The 20,754-nt window shown below is 45.8% G+C and overlaps 1 protein-coding gene and 1 pseudogene across 15 annotated transcripts in view; one reads left to right on the plus strand and one right to left on the minus strand.

Annotated features, from left to right (window-relative positions):
- TIAM1 (TIAM Rac1 associated GEF 1) overlaps positions 1-20,754 on the minus strand; it is a 201,776-nt gene that overhangs the window by 118,476 nt on the left and 62,546 nt on the right. For 5 of the 15 annotated variants that reach the window (XM_026103579.2, XM_026103573.2, XM_026103578.2 and 2 more), the window contains exon 1: positions 4,405-4,509. The exons of 9 other annotated variants lie outside the window; for them this stretch is intronic. In XM_026103579.2, the coding sequence (XP_025959364.1) occupies positions 4,405-4,429 (25 nt within the window). In that variant the 5' untranslated portion in view covers positions 4,430-4,509. Of the gene's footprint in view, positions 1-4,404; positions 4,528-20,754 lie in introns of those variants that run through there. One more of the 15 variants, XM_026103576.2, reaches the window with a different exon arrangement.
- LOC135327191 (uncharacterized) lies at positions 17,317-17,953 on the plus strand (annotated as a pseudogene).

Below are 20,754 nucleotides of genomic sequence, written 5' to 3' on the forward strand. Positions count from 1 at the left end.
ACTCATACAGTATGCGGGGGGAAAAAAAAAACATTGCTGTACACGCACAAAGGAAGCTTCAGCTTCGCAGAGCAGGAGGCAAGGGCAGCTCTGCAGTGGTAGGGGCAGAGGCTATGCCTCGTTTGAAAGCTGCAGCTCTCAAAAACATCTCACTTCTGCCGGGGCATCTCCACCTGCCCGGGCCCCAGCAGGTCTCTCATCTCTTCATCCCTCGCCCTTGCCCTGTAGTCATCTGTGCAACCCTGTACAGCCATCCCTGTAAGCTAAGGTGTATCTAGGCAATGATATTAGTGCTGCATGCATTGATACCCCCCAAAAAATTAATAAAAGACTGTTTCATAAAGACAATGCTATACAAGTGCTATTTCAGTGCTTAATATGCAATAAAAAAAGCCTCAATGAGCAAGACATTTTCTTGCACTAACTGCATGAAACCGAACCCACTAGGTCTGGAACATTTGGAAGGGAAAACAGAAACACAGGGTAACTTGCACTTGAAAAAATATTCCTTAACCTCTGCCTCTTCAGAAACAAACACTCCGCACAAACACAATGGTTACCACCACCATTGCTGCCTACAAGCACTGCCGTTTTTTCCCATACATCTAAAGAATAACACATCTGTGGTGGCTTTTATACACGTGAACATTTCTATGCCCAACAGCTGGTAATACTGGCTGGCCAGACAGCACAGATGCAAGAAATCCATACGCTCTTTTTACTGACCCAAACAGCTCCTGAAGTTTCCCTGTTTGCAAATACTCCTGCCATTACAGGAGCATTTATGCATGCAAGGCGATTTGCGGTCCGACTCCAGCCAGCTACTTTAGCTTATGGAGCTACTGCTCATTAGCTGTAACTCAGTTACACCTATGGCAATACAAGGTAATGCAATTTATCTTATACCACTTTCAGCGGAGTTGCACTATTGCACATTTGCTGCGCACTAACAGCACACACACAATTACCGCAGCTCGGCTAATGCCTGGAAATTTGTTAAATTAATGACATTGTGAGTTTGAGCTCTTAATTACTCCACAATCTGGACCAATTCTAGACAATGTTAGACAGTGCAAGAGGCAAAATACTGCTGGTCTTCCATGAGCTAACCTCCAAGCTGTCTCTGCAGCTCTCACTGTTGGGAGAATTATCAGAGGTGCAGAGAGAGCATAGAAATTTTTATCCGCACGGGTTGCAGTGAGTGCACTTAACCTTTTGTGCAGGCCGTGTTCGAATTAAAGCAAAGGCTCAGCACCCAGCACCTTCAGAGGACAGCGGTGCGGCCACACAACATCCCTGGTCCTGCACAAGCACGGACACCCATACTGCACTCACCGCGTAACAAGCACAACGCTACCACGCCGGTTACCGCTGGGATCATTTATTTGCTTTACAGGAGCTTAAGTTACCTGAGCACACCATATACAAAGTCTTATTGGGAGCATAATTGGAAGCTTCAAAAAGCAATTACACAAAAAGTACACCGCAGTGAATCAACTAAATACCAGTTTGCCTGCAAGTTTCGCAAACCAGCTGCAATACTGACCAGTGGGACTGTATTTTCAGCTTACGTGCATGAGCTCTTCACGGAGGCGTCATACACAGAAATAAAACAACAGCTTCCTCCTGGAAGGAAAAGGGGATTGTAATTTATTACAAATGCTCCCCGTTCCTAAAGTCTCTTGACACCATCCCACAGTGAAAGAAAACAAGCAGCAGAGAGCAAGCCTGCTGAGCTAGGGAAAAAAGATGTTCGTGTTTGTTTATCGTTCAATTAAAATTCGAGATGCTGCAACCAATAAAGGGACAAACTACATTTTGGATCTAGAAACCCTTAAATCTTATGTGACCTATGCCTTGTGAGGGACTATTAAAATATAAGTATTTATATGATAACTTTCCCTTTCCCCTGGCTTTTGCACTGTCTGCAGCACAGCTGGGCTAATCCCATTTCCAATGCTCTGTCTTCTGACCTCCTTAAACAACCCCATGCTAGGATGTTAAAACACTCTAACTTATAAATAATATATTCCTCTCATCTAGCAGTACGTTACTGTTCCATAAAACTGCCTGGAACACACGCCATAGTCTCCAGTTTAACAAAATAACACTGAGAAAGACATTTCAGTAAAGACCGTATTGCTGAGAATCACCCTCCCTCTTGCTAAATTCTTTTAATGCTTTGACACCAAGATTACTCTTGCATTTTATTTTTCTTTTTTTAATACATTGTTAAGGATTTGGTATTTAATTCTGGCAACCTCTTTTTTCCCCACCAAAGACCCTTTACTTTCTTGTACTTTTAATCATCACAGCATGGCAAAAGACCAGCACTGGCTAACTGACCAAAGCCAGAGCTACGGGGCAGTGATAAAGGGCTCTTCCCTCTGCTGCCGTACGGCCTCAACATATCTGGGGAGGCAGCATGTTATACCTGAGCCAGTCTAATAGCTCACCAGCTCCCAAAGTGAGGAGCTCCCCTTCTGCCCTCCATCCTTTTGCCCCAGCTGCTGGCTGCAGGGTCCCTGAGGCCGGCCCTGGCACTCACTGGACCCTGAGCTGGACCAGCCCAGGTCACTGACTGTACAGGAAGCTATACATATTTTCCATGGGGTTCATTTTCAGAAAGCCATTACATGCGACTCAAGCCGTAACATGTAACTTCATCTAAAGATAAATGAGTCCGCTCAGGGAAGGCTTGCTCCCGCACCTGTACTCCCGTGGACTGCAGCAGTGCAAAATCAGTGCCTGTCCTGTGCCACTGAAGCCAACAGGAATCTTACCATTGATTTCCCAGAGCAAAAGCATCAAGCTATAGAAAACGCTTAAATGACACTGCTTTGTGGTTTGGCAAGGTTTTTTTTCCAGCATGAATTCTGGAAAAATAAAGTGTTTCCACCTCAAAACATGTTGGAACACTTTTTTATTTTCTTAAAAAAAAAAAAGCATGCATCTTTAAAGAATAAGCTCCATGAGGAAGTGTAACCAGGCAAGCCACACTTTTGCACTTGATTCCTTAGCTTGATTTGCCATGATTAACACAGCAATTTTCCACACATTTTTCATAACGCACAGATCACCCTTAACTCCAAATGGACTGGAGAAAACACAAGCAACCCACCAACACCCACAAAACCTGCTTCCTCAGTTCCATAACACTAATCACATGTGAAAATTTAAATCAACTCCTGCAATATGAAAATGCTTTCAAAGGAATTAATAGCTGCCTTGACAACAGGTTTCTGGTATATTAAATGAAACGACCGTGGCTGTAACATTTAAAACAGCTACGGCGTGACTTAATTCCACCAAAAACTGTAAGCATTACATTTTGCCTCTGCACCGGGAGAACTGCTCATCGTTGATAAATTACAGCGCAGCGCTGAATCAGTGCTCAACCCAGCTCATCCCAACGGCAGCCCATGCCCACCAGGGAGTAGCAGAGTTTTGGCAACAGCGGCGACCACGGTAGGTCGGGATTAGGCTGGTGGGAACCGATAGCGAGGCAGGCCTCTCACCTGCGGCCAGCTTCTGGGTGAGGAGCAGGTCCGAGCGACACCACCGCCGGCTTGGTTATTCAGGCTAATTCCTATTTACAGTAATTGCAGGGCTAGGGCTCTGTACTCACATTTCCTGTCACCAACCCAAGAATTAAGCAATTTAGATTCAAAGATAGTAACTGATACATAAAATAACTCAGTAAGTGATCACGGAAATAACTAGGAAAAAAAATGAGCCACTCGATATGGAAAAGCTTTACAGAGCCTCTGTTTCTGCAGCTTTATCAGATCTTAGTCGAGTGAGAGACCTCAGCAAATCCAAGCCTTCTCCTATTTAAAAGGACTGTAGCATTGCCCTTCAAAATGTTTGAGCTTTCACTACTTTGCAGAAACACCTAACAGAGCTCAATTCAAGTTGAAACCTTTCGCAGGGCTTATTTTAAACAATTAAAGAGCATGGCAACCTGTAATTACTGAAAATAAAGCCAGACAGCTGGAGAAGGGAAGCATCTTTAATAAGTAACATGATAATACATTTTCTCTCCCAGGGAATTAGGCTCTTAAATACCCAGCTCCCATTCAGTCGGTTTGAGATCTCAGTGTCTGCAATAGAAATGGTGTGCTTTTGCTCCCTGCGACCAGCACAAATCCTTTGAAAAAGAAACACTTGATGATCTGATTAACATGCCTTAGGAGAAGAAACACCTCCCTCCACGCCGGGAAAAGACACAGGTTACGGGAGGAAAGCGCTTACGGAGGTTCCCATACACACCACGTTTCAGGCAGCACAACGACGCTACATCCCCCAAACACGCTTTGGCAGCCTCCGCTCGGCGGCTGTCGTTCCTCCAGCCCCTCGCACAAAGCAGAAGCAAAAGTTAAAAGTGTTCGTTAAGTCGCTTACCGTTCATCATCAATAGCACAAACATTTTTGCCTACTGTATTTCACAAGCCCGCAGCGCCAGCACCAGAAAGGAGGAAGCGTCAGCGTTTCATTCCACTTCTGGTTCGGAGTGGGTGTAACTCGACAAGCTTCAGGCTAAGAGGAGATGGGTCAACGGGGTGTGTTTGACGGTTTGGGTTTTTGCCATCCCTCCCTCCCTCTCCTGATTAATTCTTCCCTTCACATCCTGCAGACGAGCGCACACTCACTCTGGCTGGTAGGAACTGCTGTCACTCAACCCTCCGGCTCTGAAAGTTGCATTCCTCAGGACACCCCTCCAGGGTCACTTTGGCTGTCCGAAACGGTGTGAGAGTAGCCAATAATTAAATATCCAGTCAACTGTCAGAGCCTACTTGCACATCAGCTACACAGAGAAACAGCCAATTGGTCCCCTTTGTTAAACCACATAATACTTGGGTTTTAAGTTGCATTTTCAGGGAACAATTCACCAGGGATATATAAAATAAGACGTCCGGACAGCTTCTGACCTACTCTGCACCTTTTGCCATTGCCCTTGACTCCCTTACTTCCTGCAAGATTTCTGGCTGGAACACATCTGGACTGTGGTTCTGCAAAAATATATGCATACAAAATACACAGGCAATTGTACTGTCTCACATTAAATTGCTCACAGGTGTAAAAGTGTTTGCAGGATCACAAACTTAACTGATTCAGAAACTATACATGGGTATTACTTCATTCACTACTTCCAGGCGACTGCCTCTGGTTTAGGATCTGAGCAGAAAAGTCCTCAAAACTAGGATTTTTTAATGGCCACTATAAATGAGAAATACAAAACCCAAACCTAAAGCAGCTGTGTTTATCCACTAACATCCCCTATTTTGACTCTGCATCCATTTATATGGGAGAGGAAGAACAGGCAATAACAAACTATTCTTGGAACAAAGCAAACGGCATAGACAATATTTTAACAAACAGAAAAACACCGTATTAATAACAAATCAAAATTTACAACTCTACATGATAGTTTAAAAATACAGAGCATTAAGTGATAACCTTATTCTTGCATTTCTGCCCTTTGCAATCCAGCAATGACCACCAACTGGAAAAAGGGCAAAATCATCAGGAAAAGAAGTTCTGGTGTTTTGTTTCATCCTTCATTGCATGCACAGGTTACCCCAGTTCTTCCATACGTTTATATGCCCTGTTGTGCAGATGAAACAAATAGCTCTAGCGAAGCTGTGGGCCTCCTCACCCCTGGGTGCTAGGGATGCTGAGGGCAGGATGGGAGGATAAGAGACAATTTTGAGCAAGCTGGAGACCAGACAGTTGGGTAGGTGATTTGCCCCAGCACAGTCGTTCCTACACACCCTCTTACCAGAAACAGGCATGCAAGCTGAGTTTACTTGTACAACAGCCTGTTTTAGAAGTTTTTCCTCTAACTTTACACCTGAATGTTTTCAGTGTCAGATCTTTCAGATGTATCTGGCCACGCTTAGAAATCTCCAGGTCTTCCCATGACTGCATGTGCTCCTGATAAGCACTGGAGTCCTCCATTTTAACAAGAGAAAAGGGCTGGAGGATGGATGGTGGCCAAATATGCTCTTTTAAAAGGAAAAAAAACCAAAAGGATCAGTCCCAAGGCTTACAGTTAATTTAAACACAAAACAAGCAAAGCGACCAGCTCCTATTTGTGGGCCAGCCAGGAGATACAAACTGGAGGAAGACCAGGGGAACGGACTGACTCCGACAGACGTCTTCAGCGACTGTAACTCCTGTAGCTGAGCAAGCGAGCAGGTTTGGCAAACTAAGAGTGATTCAGAAGATGACAGAGGCTGCTCCTATCTGCCTTCACGTTCACTAGGGCATAGCAAATACCATGTTCAACACCCTGAAACAGCCCAAAAGGCAGAACTACATTCTGAGCTCAGATGCCACCTACACTTAATCACTAACATCAAAATGGCTTTGCTATTTTGCAGGAACAAATGTGTACGTATACACATGCATGCATACGCACATGCTCCCATAGATACAAAGCAACTGCACGCCAGCCCTAAAGAAGCAGCAAATATGCTCACTAAACAGATCGAAAGTGATTGTCTTGAATGATTTTCAACTTTAAAAGTATTAAGCAAGACACACCTTTTTGCTGCAAGTTTTAAATTGATTTGTATGCTGTCCCAACAACGTGTGACATCTTTTTGTGCTGGTTCACTGTTACCTAAAGTAATTAAATCCTTGGTGTGCCCAGGATTTCTATCCAAACATTACCTAGATGTATTTCCCCCCTCGAGGCCTCTAAGCCTCACTCAGAAGGCTTCAGACAACCAAGAAAATAATGCAAGTCCTAAGTCAGTTTGACCACTGGTGAATTTTAAATTAGTGCAAATGGATAAAAAAGCAGTGATTTAACCTTCCCATTGTGACCTATAGCACTAGTATGTACAGAGAAAGAAGACAAGAATTACAGGTGCCATCACACGACTAACATTTGGGGGAGTTGTAGATAAGGCACTCAATTTGATTAGTTTGCTCTTATTTTGATTCTTATTTCAATTCTTGAGGAGGGGCTGGAAAGGCAACCTTTCTCCTTGGCCACATACCTCACACCTAGCCACTGCTAACCGTCCTTCTGCCAAGATTTTACCGAGAAACAAAAAGATGTGCCTTCAGTGAAGTCTGGCTAAGGAAAGTGAGTCATAGGGCTGGCTGGCGAAGGCCTGAGCACGTCTCCAGAGAGAAGTGACACACACCATTTGGGGAAGACTTGGAGCAGCTGACTGACAACACCCTTGCAGAAAACCCTCCCAGGCAAAACCACGGCTTGTCGGTTCATGTCTACCTGCTTGAGGAGAACAAGCATTTCCAGGCTCTGGTTCAGGCTGCACTGTCAACCTAGCTAAGCTGACGCATTTTGATACATACCTTTTGATGTGGGCTCCCTCTGAGACATATAAGCAAACTTGTATAAATCTTAATGCTCTCCTGCGCTAAGTGATTAGCAAAGACCTACCAAAACCTGTTTTAAGATCACTTGGTTTATTTTGACTGAAATAGGCTAGAGGCAACCACACAAGCTGCTGAGCTGGCCCACAGGAGAGGCAATCACCTACAGCAGAGTGAGGAGGAAGAAGTGGCAATCACCTAACCTGTCAGCTGGCATAGCTATAGCTGGAAGATGCCATGCGGCTACACGACGTGTGGCTGCATTTATCTTCTCTTTCTCAGCTGAATAAAGATGATATGGCTGGAAAGAGTCACCTTTTTTCCAGCAACAGCAAAACAAATATCAGCAATCCTTCCAGGAGTCCCCAAGTTCTTCTAAATACCCAGTTACACGAGGGCTTTTGAGAAGTGGACATCCCTCTGTGGAGCTGGGAGGGGTAAGATCCCCACCGCCACAGCAAAGTCCATGCCAGCTCGGGGAAGGCACTACAGGACAGCACCACCTCAGCTGTGAAAGGAAGGAAGAGGGACTCCCATCAGACACCAGCCAAGTCTGAACCCTGGGTAAAGGTATACTTATCAACCCTAATTAACATCCCTGGCTTCTCACACCCTGGCACACCTGCTAATTAACACACACGAGTTATTATCACTTTAACAATGGATTATCACTCTGGGCAGAAAAATGGTTGGGAGTAACTTCTGTACAGTGACTCATTCTGAGCACAGCAGTAAGTTAAGATATAAAGAGCACCAGCCACACTTGCACAGGGCTATGCCAACCATATCCCTATAACTACAGGTTACTTTACAAAGCCAGGTTACTTCAAAAATTCATGATTGTATCTGTCTTATTTTCCACCTGTGCAAACAGGTGTCCTCAGAAAAGCATCCTGTCTGCACAAGAGCACCATCTCCATCCTCCAGACAGCCAGAGCCACGCAGATCTTTTTTCAAGCCCTCATTGCAATGGTGGAGCTTCTAATGGGGGAAACCACAGAGGAGAGCATCTTCATCCCAGCTGCTGTGGTTATTGCCTGCTTTTGCCAACCCTCGGGTCAAGCATGTTTCAGGACACAACCCAGGGCCCAGCACTCAATTATCGTCCACCATGAACGTCAACAGGCCCCTGGTGAGCACCTAGGCGTTGATGCCGAGCTCCAGTTTCCATTTGCTACTCCAAATGTCCCACAACCTCAGAGCAATCTGGTGATGCAGGTAGGCACCCATCACACTTTGCTCTACGTTACTATTCATGTTTCACATAACGCTGTAAACAATCTGGGCTTTGAAGTCCAAGCTGGTTCTTGTAAATTACTATGGATAATGCAGATGCTTTTGGCTCAGCTATGCACTTGCTTGCACCCTGGCAACCCCCTTGCCCTGGAAGTAACACCACACTTGTGCTTGCGTAGCCTCATGCGTCTCAAGTAAGAAGCTGTGATTGAGGATACTACTGAAAGCAAAGGGTTGTCTTTGTGTTGGTGAGTACTGTTTTTCTTGAGGCGTCTTTTATTTAGTGATAAATTGAGAAGCAAGGACTCAATTTAGGAGTCATTTAATTTTTTTTTTTAAAGCCTCAGCTTTCAAACTGGATCTCTGTGATCTAGAAGCTCACAAGAGAGCACTGATGGAAAACCAGGATACTACCATTAGAATCACTTCCACGCTCTCAAATGGATATTTAATGCTGCCTTTCTTTACTTCATCTATTGTCCAAAAATCTGTAAATCAACCCCTGACAATTAAAGAATTTTAACACCATGAAAAATTATACTAGATTGAAGGTATCCATGCTCCCCTTTATCAGGATGACTATCTCAGCCTCATGTTTCTATTTGGGATTAGGAACACAGTTTTGAAAGGCAGGTATTGTTCAGCCACAAATAGTTCGCTTTCAGCCTCCACAAAAGTAAGCTAATGAACTACAGGTTTTTCCCTTTGGAGAGGTCAGCATATACATCAACTCCTGGGAAAACTGATCCCAGTTGTTACACTGCAAGGGTAGCCGAAAGGCTTCTAATGAGCTTCAGGGAGTGGAAGCTGGAGATTAGCCAGCACTCTTGCCTGCGAAACCCAGAGGAATGACAAAAGACATGAACTATCTCTGGAGGAAGTAAAAGTTAAAATTTAAGATTTGCATTTTATTGTGCCACTTATAATTTATCGTTCTCATATTGACTTTGCTGAGCACACTCTGGGAATGGCAAACAGAGCACGCAACTTCGCACACAAAGGTAAGGCTCATTGTCTTCAGTAGAACTGTCCAGATGTGTGAAGCAAAATATACCCCTTTGTGTTTACAGGATTAATATCTGTAACGGAGACCTGCTTCTAGTCATTTAGGTCTGAGAAAATATCCTCAATCCTGCACCTGCTCTGGATACAAGCACGCACACAAGCATGTGTGCACACGTATACCCTAAGTGGCTGAGAGTTTCTGGGCCTTCCCAATACCTGAACGATTTTATAAAGTGCACAATACCACCTGGATCCGTGCAGCGGCCACAACCCAGTTCACCCCAAATGGGGAAGTACACATCACCGTGACACACTGCATCGCACCGGCATTACAGCAGCCCTCACCCAGAAGTGGCCACAAACAGTCTCTGCAAGCCCTTTCGGTTCTTACCACATATGCCACAATAAGCAAGAGTTTTACGAAACAAGGACTGTTTCCTTTTCTGCTGAGAAGAATCAAGGAGGAACATTTTATTCAAGAAACGTAATCCAAACACCTCCTCTTGTTTCTCTGAAAGAAGCTACGCAGTAGCTGCTGTCATCTTCATGCTACATTCTGACATGCTGTACCACATCGCTGCCAATAGTTTTAATTTTGTTGGAAAAATCAGTTCAAAATAAGAGTGACAAGCTGTACGCTGGTGATGATGCTGTCAGGTGATAGATATCGTAGGTTTACATTAGTTGTCAAAATTTTTCAATACTAAAAATAGGAATCGCAAGTGTTAGATCCACTGCATAGAAGTTTTAAGCACGTAGGATACTCACAGCTTCAAAAGAGCCCAAAACCACCCAAAGCCAGATAAAACCAGTAATGTGTGAGGCACAGCAAAGGTCTCTGAGCATTATTTATTTTCAGAAGGAAAAAAAAAACACATTGCCAGATGAAATTTCACAACAGCCCTCGCCAAAGCAAAGACAAGATGCTACACACAACATGAAATAAAACAGTACAATATGGCAGGCAAGCAGACACGCAAAGGAGGAAGAAAGAAAAAGAGTCTGGAGGAGGAGAAGAGAGAAAAAACTGCATTCAGTTGTCACAGATCTTGGTCCCGGGTCCATGGCACGGGATGGCAGAGCTCTTCCCCCTGCAGCGGTTCCCAGCCCAAGGTCTCGGGGTGCTTCCCCGCGGTCTGCAGTAAATGAGGCTCTGGTTTCCCAGGGCAGGAGAGCCCCTTTCTGGTGGCACGGACTAAATCAGCATGGTTGTTTCTCAGACCGCAGCCCAAAAAAAGCAAGTATGTTGCCGGGAGGCTGATATTTCCAAACAAGGGACAACCTCTCCACCAGCGGTGATCCGCTAGCGGACACAGGCTTTTCATCTAGGCCTTGCAGCATATAGCCAAGCATCGGGGCTCACTGTCATTCAGGCTGATGTCCACTTTGTTTTGCCTCACGCAAATTCCCAAATGCCACTGTGCTTCAGTGCACTGATTCTCCTGCGCGGCACACACAACATGCCCACATCTCAAACCACACAGAAAGAAAACTGAGTGTCACAAGGAATTACTGGCTGCATGTTACCACATTGACCCCCACCTGCCCTGCAGGTAGCGGGATTTCTCCGGCACTGGCTCTGATTGCTGGAAAACTCCAACCCCAACAACGACATTTTTATCAGTAAAATAGCACAGGAGGGAAAAAAAAGAGAGTGAACGTTTACAGACCAAATCCCATTTGCTCGTTCCTGCTTGCCTATTCCATCTGAGTCACCGAGATGACTAGCACAGGCAGAGTTGTCCCTATATTAGGCCAATATTTATAGCAGGAAGATACTGAAATATCATAAGAAATTACTAATTAGATGTTATTATAATACTGCGTAGAACTGAAACAGCACTAATCATCTCCAATGCACTTTAGAAACAATTAGCAAATTAACTTCCCTGACAACCCTGTGAGGCAAGTATTATCCCCATCTTTCACACGGGCAGGCAGAGAGCGAGGTCTCAAGGCCAGAGACCCAGCCACAGAGGCAGGTCCCTTACCAGTAACCCCAGCTCCGTGCACAGCCTGATCACCAATGGTAAAAACCTGACTCAGTGCTAAGTTCGAGCACAGGATCCACAGTTTATGTTTTTATGCTGGCTATGAGAGGACAGAAGATACGTGGCCCAATGCAAAGCCTGGCCATACCAAAAAAAAAAAAAGTATGCTGTCATGATCTGCTTAAATGTACCGAAGTCCCTGCTGCTGCCTTACGGAGAAGCCTCACCAGGGCCACAGCCACACGCTCTCCTCTTCAGCCCTGGTACCAGCGCTCACAGCAGGCATGCAGTTTGCCAGTCTGGGGAACAGCTTGGGGTGAAAACTGGCCTGGCTGAAAAATAACGGTGTGGGTTCAGGCAGACTGGTTCCCTGCCACGGCTGAGCACGCAGCTGCGCGAGCATGGGCGTGGGACAACGAAGAGGAACAAGGGACTGGGAGCCCTCTGGGTACACCTACCATAGCATTAGACTGCCACTACGCCGCTCCTCTCTCCCAGACCTCTGCTCGCACCAGCAAGTGGGGGCTTCTCATTTGTTATTTCAGCCCCACGCATCTCCGCAGACCGGCTGACACGCTGTTTTACAATTACTGGCCACTAGCGTGAAATGCGCTCGCAGCCTTGAACTCAGGGCCAAATGAATAGCTGATCTCATGTTATTTGACACCAGAGTGATTCCTTTTATTCTGAGAGTTAAATTCCAATTTACGCTGGCATGAGACCAAACCTCAGCCTCTCTCCTTTCCTCATTCCCAGCATACTGCGGAACATATAGATTTTAACAGCTCCTACAGAGCTACGCCAAACCCCAGAACTGCACTAAGACAAATAACAAGTAAAGAAAACAGACCTTCTCCTGGCCACCTGGGCACTTATAGAAGCTCTTTTACCTAACTGCCTGTGACATCTTATAAAAACTTGCAGATCCTGAGAGGAGTGCAACAGATGTTATGCTAAAGCACAAAGTCTGTCCTCCAGCTTAGTTATTTTTTCCCTGCTCCCCCCAAAAGAGCCACCTTCGCAGAGGAGCACCCCTCACTGACGGCAACACCGTGGCACTGGGAGAAACCCCTTCAAAGTCAGGGAGCTGTGTGAAACCGGGAGGCAGAGACCGCACTGGCTGCAGAAGGACCCACATCATCCCGGTCTACTCCTCTCATGCTGCCCAATGGAGATTGCAACCTACGACGGTTATGGTCTTTCCCCATCTGTCCTACCTGCTGCAGTAGCCAGAGAGATGCCGCTAGGACGGACAGCTTCTCCACAGTCCCCCGATGCTAACTCACCATGCAGGGCTGAGAAAAGCTGGCCGTAAACATGTGCTCCTGATGTGTGTGTGCTTATATGTGTGGTGGGAGAGGGGAGCAGGAACTGGGGAAAAATCATTCCACCCTCAACAGATCAAAACGAAATAACCCTGAGTTACTTCCCCTTTTCTAGGTCCCCTTTCTGGACTTAGCCAGAAGACAAGATGAATGTGAACTTAAAGCATCGATTATAAGCTTCTGCTAGCTCCATTGGCACCCGTATTTTTTTTGTTATTACATGCCAATTTATTCACTAAAATCATCATCTTTGACAATTTTAAATATTTACAGATGGCAAAGTAAACATCTCCTTTTTCTACACCATTCTTCTGTCTAGTCCCACAGCTGCAGCAAAGATCTTCCCATCTTCTCCAGATAGTGCAGCCCTGCATATCCAACTCTCACCTGTTATTTTTCACTGGTGCAAGTGGGCAGTAATGTAGGTATTCTTGCTCCCTCCCACAGAGGTCCCTTCGCTGAAGAAGATTTTGGCAGTGGTGATGTCACCCCCATCACCCGTTTTATCACTCCCACCCGCCTCCCTCACCGCGTGGGGGTGACTGGCACATCCGAACTGAGTCACTTTTAAACAGCTCATTGTCAAGTGGCAGCATTTGGAAAGTCTAGGGAAGCGAGCGATAGAGCAGACACGAGGGGCAGGAGAACAAATAATCACATAGCTTTATAGACTTTGCTTCTCTGAACTCTACACAAAAGGACGTGGTGACTTTGAGGATGCTCTTCCACAGCTGCCTAAGTAACTAGAGGCCAGGTCGCTGTGATACCATCTTCCCCTCTCCTGCTGGACCACTCTAACCTGCCTTCAGCCATACATTCCCATCTTTTCCCTTGTGCTGCCACCAGTGCCCATTTAATCTTTTTTTCTCTAAAGGCACTTTTCAGCCAGATCTGCTCCCCATAGGGTCACACAAGCACCAGGGATGGCCCAGGGAGCAGGCAGGACCTGTGACAGGCTCTAACAAAGGGAGAGATGGTGACAGCCTGGATTTGGCCTTGGAAGCAGACCCCTGCAGTGGTGTCTCGTGTGGTTCAGGGCTGGCAATAAGGCAGCCCCAGAAAGCTCCTGCCGCCAGCCCTCACGCTCCCTTCCCACCGCTGCACCACGGTCCCCAACGCTGCCCACCGCTGGTGGTGTGGCTGCTGTGCAAACCAGAGCGCTGAACAGATCCAGGATGCAAGCACTGTTTCTCAGTCATCTGTGCCTCACTGCAAAGTACTCTGAGACCCTCACAGAAAAAAGCAATACAGAAATGTAAACTGCTGCTATTATTTTCTGCCAGATGCATGGTAAGAAAGTAGGCAGATCTGCAGCTATTCTAGACATGCTATATAAAAATAAAAGATGCTGGTTGACTGTACGTGTGCTCATTTTTAGAAAGCAAACTCCAGTTTATTTCCTTCTTTTTTTCTGAATCTTTATAGCCAAATGGTAAACAATTTCCTCTCCATGTCATCTCAACAAAAAGAAACTCTAATCTAGTTTCCCTCTTGCCATAGCAGAGAAGTACACAGAAATCATGCAGTTTAGCTATACTGCTCTCACTGGCATCCCCATCGTGACACCATTCACATATAGCTTGATCCAAAGCCCTAATGGGAGCAGAGACCTTGACTTCAGACTCCACCTAGAAGGTCAGCACCACTGACTTTCCTAGGATGACTCAAGGTTACAAAATACTACAGCTGGCAGACAAGGCTCCCACAACTGGACTTGCTGCCCACCAAATGTCTCAGATTTAAGGAAAAGATCAATCTGTTTTATGTCTTAGTGTCTTCTCTTTTTCTCCTTCCCCAATTAACTTGTTTCAGCTTCCCAAAGGGCTTTTTCCCTTCTAAAAATCTGCATCAAGTGATTTCATTTAAAGACAAGCACATCACATTTTTATCAGAAAGTATATCTCTTCTTCTGCTTTTCCTTTTTATACTCATCTCCTTCGTTGCCACGATGCAGCATCTCAGAAGACTGTATTTCCGTCTATTTGTTTGCCAGAGCTGAATTCCTCACGATGAGCAAACTTTTAATTTCAGAGCATAGCTTGTCTCTTTCTGCGGTCACTTTTAAGCGCTGCATTCGTATTAGTGCTCCCCAAGCTATGTTAGGGGGACACTATTAAAACGGCCATAAACTGAAACAGAGGAAGTTCTGACTGAATATATGGAAAAATTTTTACAATGAAGGTGGTCAAGGTGAAAAGTGAAGTTGGAGCAGGTGGCCCAGAGGGCTTGTGCAGGCTCCATCCTTGGATGTTTTCAAGACCTGCCTGGACGCAGACCTGAGCAGCCTCGTCTGGTCCCAGAGCTGGCCCTGCTTTGGGCAGGAGGTTGGGCTGGTGACCTCCTGGGCACCCTTCCTGCCTGAGTGACTCTGCGGCCCATTGACTCCAGGCTCACGGACACACTCCCAAAGATCACTCCAATGCTTAGCACCAAGCCCAGCAGAGAGGACAAAAAGCCACATCACCAGGCCCTTTGAAATCCAACTGTTTCAATCCCAGTGAGCTGAGGGCACACTTAAGCAAACAGGTTTCTGCTAACCTCGATGACACTAAGTGCCAAAACAGTAGGAGTACTGGACACGGTTTCACCAGCAAATGTGAAAGCCACTGATTTCCAGCAGAGATTTTTAATATTCCCTGATGGCTGAAGGATGGTAACCTCCCCTGGTTCCCAACCCACAGCAGAACAAATTTGGGGGATTACTGTACATAGCTTGGAGGCCAAGAGCAAAGCCTGGCAGAGGCATGCTAAGATAGATAGCATTTAGAAATTTCACTGATGCATTTTACTTTGAAAAGCATCAAAATTACAGGAAATTGTTCAGGCTCCCCCTATTAAAAAAACAAGAAACTGAGAATGACCAGGAAACACTGTTTTGTTGGCTTTTTTTCCATGGTTAGCAGACAAGAAAATGAGATGCAGAAAAAGAGCAGGACAAAAGCACGAAGTGACTGGAAATGAAAATAAATCACATTTTGAAGTCTTTTTTGGCTTTTTTTTGATACTAGTAAATTCAGAAGAAAATAAAGAGTCTCCAAATCCTGTATTTGCTATGATTTGGAAGAAGGCCACATTCTGTTACAAAGTAAGCAAAGGATAGGTGGTTTTTGATAGTCAAACAAAGATCCTCCTGAGTAACTGGAAATTGGTGGCATAACCCCCAGACAATACATACATAGGTGTTCATTCATGACATTACATGCTCGCCTTTGGAAGACCTGAATCTGAGATCTGATCTAAGCCTGCAGCCTGAAACACTGTTGCCACTTGACCTCCATTTTATACTTGCACACACATACATTTTTATACTCTCAGAGATGCACAATTTCCTCCAAGGGATCTCTTTTAGACTAAGATTTCATATATAGATTAACTGCTTAAGCAAGCTCAAGGGCAGAGACCCTTCTCTTGTACTGGCAAGAATCTTGTACTCTGAAAATCATAATTGTTTTAGAGCCACTGATTAATTTTCCTCATCCATACTTCTTTTTCCCTCTTTTAAAGTCCTGCCTGTTCCTTTTATTTTTCATGTAGCTTTTCAGTATTTGTCTGTTACTTTAACATTTTGAAGTTGTTAACATATTGAAGTCTGATTTGTGATTAAACATAACATTTGGAAGTTTGACTGCAATGCTGCCTGCTGTAAGTGTTCCAATTTTAAGAAACACTGGGCGATATCAGTGTATCAGGACAGGTGCTCCTATCATAAGTCTGTGTGACCAAAGTTATTTCTCCCCCTGTTCTGTTCCCCCTCCCATAAAGGTGTTACTAATATGCAGCAGAATAGCTACATGGTATGAATAGTGGGGGGTATGTATTAAACTGGCAATAAACAGGGCAACGGCAGGAAGAACACAGAAATACACTGCAGAGCAATAAAATAACTGGATTTAATCAACTGCACTACTTACACTAAACAGTAATCAGATACTGTAGGCTTAAGCATGTCAAGAATGCTGTACTTCAAGGAATTACTCTTATAACTTGGGCCAACTTCCCCCACTGTAGCCGCACTCAGCAGACAGGGAACACTTCAAACTTCAGTGATGACACTCCATATTTCAGGGCCTAGAGAAAAGCAGCTGGACTATGGGGAGGCCAGCTGAGGTCAGGCCAGCACAAAGGGTGTAACTGTCTGGCTTCTCACCCATTTCAGTGACATATGATGGGCCTTACAGCATACCTGTCAGCCCCAGGAAAGGAGAACCCTCTACATCAGCCATGGATGAAGGTCTTGAGCAGAATGAAAGGCACGGAAAGCCAAAGGTCTGCTGCAATCTTTCCAGAGTGATCCAGGGCCTCTCCAGGGAGCTGCCTCCTCTTCCTTGCTCTCCACAGCAGTCTCAGCTGGATCTCTGGCTGGTCCTGAGAGCAGGCATCTTCTGGGACATCTTCTTGCATGACACATGCAAAGCAGCTCTAAAATCCACAGCAAAAAGCACAACCCTATAGCTGCTGAAGAAGAACTGATCAGTGATGTGAAGCTGACCATGAGCCACCAAGGCGTCGTTGTGGCCAAGAAGGCCAATGGTATCCTGGGTTGCATTAGGAAGAGCGCTGCCAGCAGGTTGAGGGAGGGGATCCTCCCCCTTTATCCAGCCCTGGTGAAGCTACATCTGGAGTACTGTGTCCAGTCCTAGGCTCCCCAGTAAAAGAGAAATATAGAGCTACTGGAGCAAGTCCAGCAAAGGGCTAAGATGATTAAAGGACTGGAGCATCTCTCATATGAGGAAAGGTTGAGAGAGCTGGGACTGTTCAGCCTGGAGAAGAAAAGACTGAGGGGGGATCTTATCAATGCGTATAAATATCTGAAGGGAGGGTGTAAAGAGGATGGGGCCAGACTCTTTTCTGTGAAGGCCAGTGACAGGGGAGGCAATGGGCACAAACTGAAACACAGGAAGTTCCATCTGAACATAAGGAAAAAACTTCTTTACTGTAAGGCTGACTGAGCACTGGAGCAGGTTGCCCAGAGAGGTTGTGGAGTCTCCATCCTTGGAGATATTTAAAAGCCATCTGGACAGGGTCCTGGAAAACATGCTCTAGGAGACCCTGCTTGAGCAGGGGGGAGTTGGACTACATGATCTCCAGAGGTCCCTTCCAACTTCAACCATTCTGTGATTCTGTGAGCCTATCACCAGGATCTGGAGTGAACGGTTTCCTGAGACCATGAGAAAACTAAACAGGTTCCAAGATACCTCTTTTGTGCATCAAAAAAGACACAGCCAGATGATGCAAAGTACCAAAGCTAAAAAATCCCCCATCCGCCAAATACATTCAGCGAATTTTGACAGGTTTACTCCTTCCCTTTACAGTTTAAGCTAAAAGGTATCATCTATCTTTTTGCAGCCAGCACATAGAACCATAAAGTAAGCTTTGGTTAAACTTAAGGCTATGCTCAGACCTAATTTAGGTCTCTGCCATGTGCTCAGAGGGCAGAGACCAAAACACAGGGAGCCCCAGCTGTCCCTGTCATGGAAAAGAGCGGCTTACAGGAAAAGGAAAAGGAGGGGCAGGCCTCTGAGTGGCTGCATATTTACACAAGTGTAACAACACTTGAAAAACCATTTATTGCAGGCAAAATACAAAGGCATAGTTAAGGCGCAGGATGCGCTAAAACACTCAGAAAGGCACCATGTGTCAGAGGCAAGATATTGCAAGCAGAGAGGGTGAGAGTACAACAGAAAAAGCAGCAGCCCCTTACCAGTGGGAGCCCCTTTCCATGGCAGTTGAGTACCTGAGATCTCAAGGTGATGCAAGGAGAATCAGGAAGCACTGGGCCAAAGTAAACTCTGAAGTGGTCCAAGCCTTGCAAAATGTTTCATTAAACTTTATCCCTTTCTTCAGTCAGCCTTCAACAGAGTCCGAAAGAGCTGGCAAGTGGCTGGTTTCCTGGCACTGGGATAAATCATCCCAACACACTGGCAGAGAGCGGTATCAGACAGCAGGTAGGAAGCACCAGGCTGCGAGAGGACTTTTCCCCTCTGTGTCAAAGCAGTTGAGGGACATCCCCAATGAGTGAACTGAGGAAAAGGTGGCTCTGCACAGCTGGAGCAAGCAAGGGCAGGAAATCCTGTTGGAGTTGTGCTCCATGGGCTGCCAGTGACCTTCACTTCTCTGAGTGCCTCCTGCTAGGCAAGGTGCAGCAAAGCGTTTCAGGCAGCCTTGGGAAACTGCCCATCCTTCCTCAGCAAGACTTAGACACAGGATTGACTTTAGACACGTGCTTAGAAAACCCTTGATTTTAACCAGAGCACAAGTACCTGCTTAAAGCTGATCACCATGCTTATCAGGTTTGCTAACTAGGAGTGAATGGTGGCACATCTTTGCATGAATAAGTGCAGATAGGTGGTGGGATTGCTGCTACCTAGCACTCTGGTGCAGATGGCCAGGCCGAGTGGCTGGGAGACAAAAAACATGCCAAAGGAAATGTAGCTGGCTCTAGCTACCCTTGCGCCTTTCAACTTATCTCACCCAAGAAACTGCATGCATTAAAATTAGGATGTGCACTAGCCACAGTACAGCTTCACTGATGAAGACAACTGGAGAAAAGCTTGTTTTACGTAAAGGGCAGCAAGGTGCCTCACGCACCTCTATTAAATGTAGCGTCCGCAGGCTGGACTTTAGGTCAAAATCCGTGTATTCAGGTGCCAAAACAGCTATGGCTGTAGTTTCACATGACATCTGAGCCAAGGAATAGCCTACTACCACCAACAGGGAAGGGTTGGGCATGCCTTTCTCACACATCCTACACCAGCCCTGCAAGTCCCCTCCCTCACCCAGCTCCAGGGCTCCTCCAAGCCTCTGGCAGGGCAAGCCAACTCTACTCACTAACTCGGCAAAAAATCAACATTCTTCAGTTTCAATTTTGCCAGGTTCATTTTCTGACATTCTTCCAGTTCGGCTGACTCCCAAGGCAGCTAAGTGAGCACCAGGAGAGCATATCTAGATGCAGCAGAGAAGGAAAACTTCCCCCTGCAGCCAATGGCAAACTCTTGATTCTCCTTGAGTTGTCACATGAAGCCACAGCCGCAGTCTCTGGGAGCAGCGTTGGCCAACAGCACTGGCGGGTGGCCCCCTGCCCCCCGTCCCTGCCCCTCTTCGCCCCATTTAAACTACTGCAACAGGGCTGCCACGTCCTGGCTCCACGTTCCTACCACCAGACAATTGCAACCAGCCCTCTGCTAGCCCCCCAGTCAGCTGGCTCCCAGAACTGAACTGACCAAAAAATAACTGCATTTTGGCTGGGTTTGTTTCTGGCTACTTTAGCTCCCTGAATCTGCTTATTGTGCAAAGCAGAGCGTGCCTGTGCCACTGAAAGGAGGGCAGCAGCACACAGCCCTGATTCAATGTATAGCTCAAGCCCAGAGCCACGTCTGCACCACCATGCAGCAACACCACAAATTGAACTAGCAATGTGCAGCAAGCCTACGACTAACTGTTGTTACCCAGTTTATGTATTGGATCAGTTCCTTGGTCCGATTCCCAGCCATCCCAGCAATCCAGCTAAGTGATACGGCCAGAATGCCCTAAGCTGGAAGCGCTAAAGACTTGCTCTCACAAAGCCAAGCCATACACAAGCATGAAAATGTCACACACTGTATCCCCCTTCCCACATGAAAAAGGATTCACTTTGGAGTTTGCTGCAAAAGGTACAAGTTTTCAGAGCATCAGCACCTTCAATGTTAGTCAATATTTGCTACGATGGAATGGGAGAGAAGGGAAAAGAGAATGAAAAGGAAACCTTTCACATTTGCTCTTTTATTTTTTTCTAGATGCACTGACAGTCTATATCCTCAATAAATGTCCATGCATCTCTTTATAATATAAATGTCAGCCTTGCGGTG

This window comes from Dromaius novaehollandiae, chromosome 1, assembly GCF_036370855.1.
Source record: "Dromaius novaehollandiae isolate bDroNov1 chromosome 1, bDroNov1.hap1, whole genome shotgun sequence".
In the NCBI taxonomy this organism is placed as follows: Eukaryota; Metazoa; Chordata; class Aves; order Casuariiformes; family Dromaiidae; genus Dromaius; species Dromaius novaehollandiae.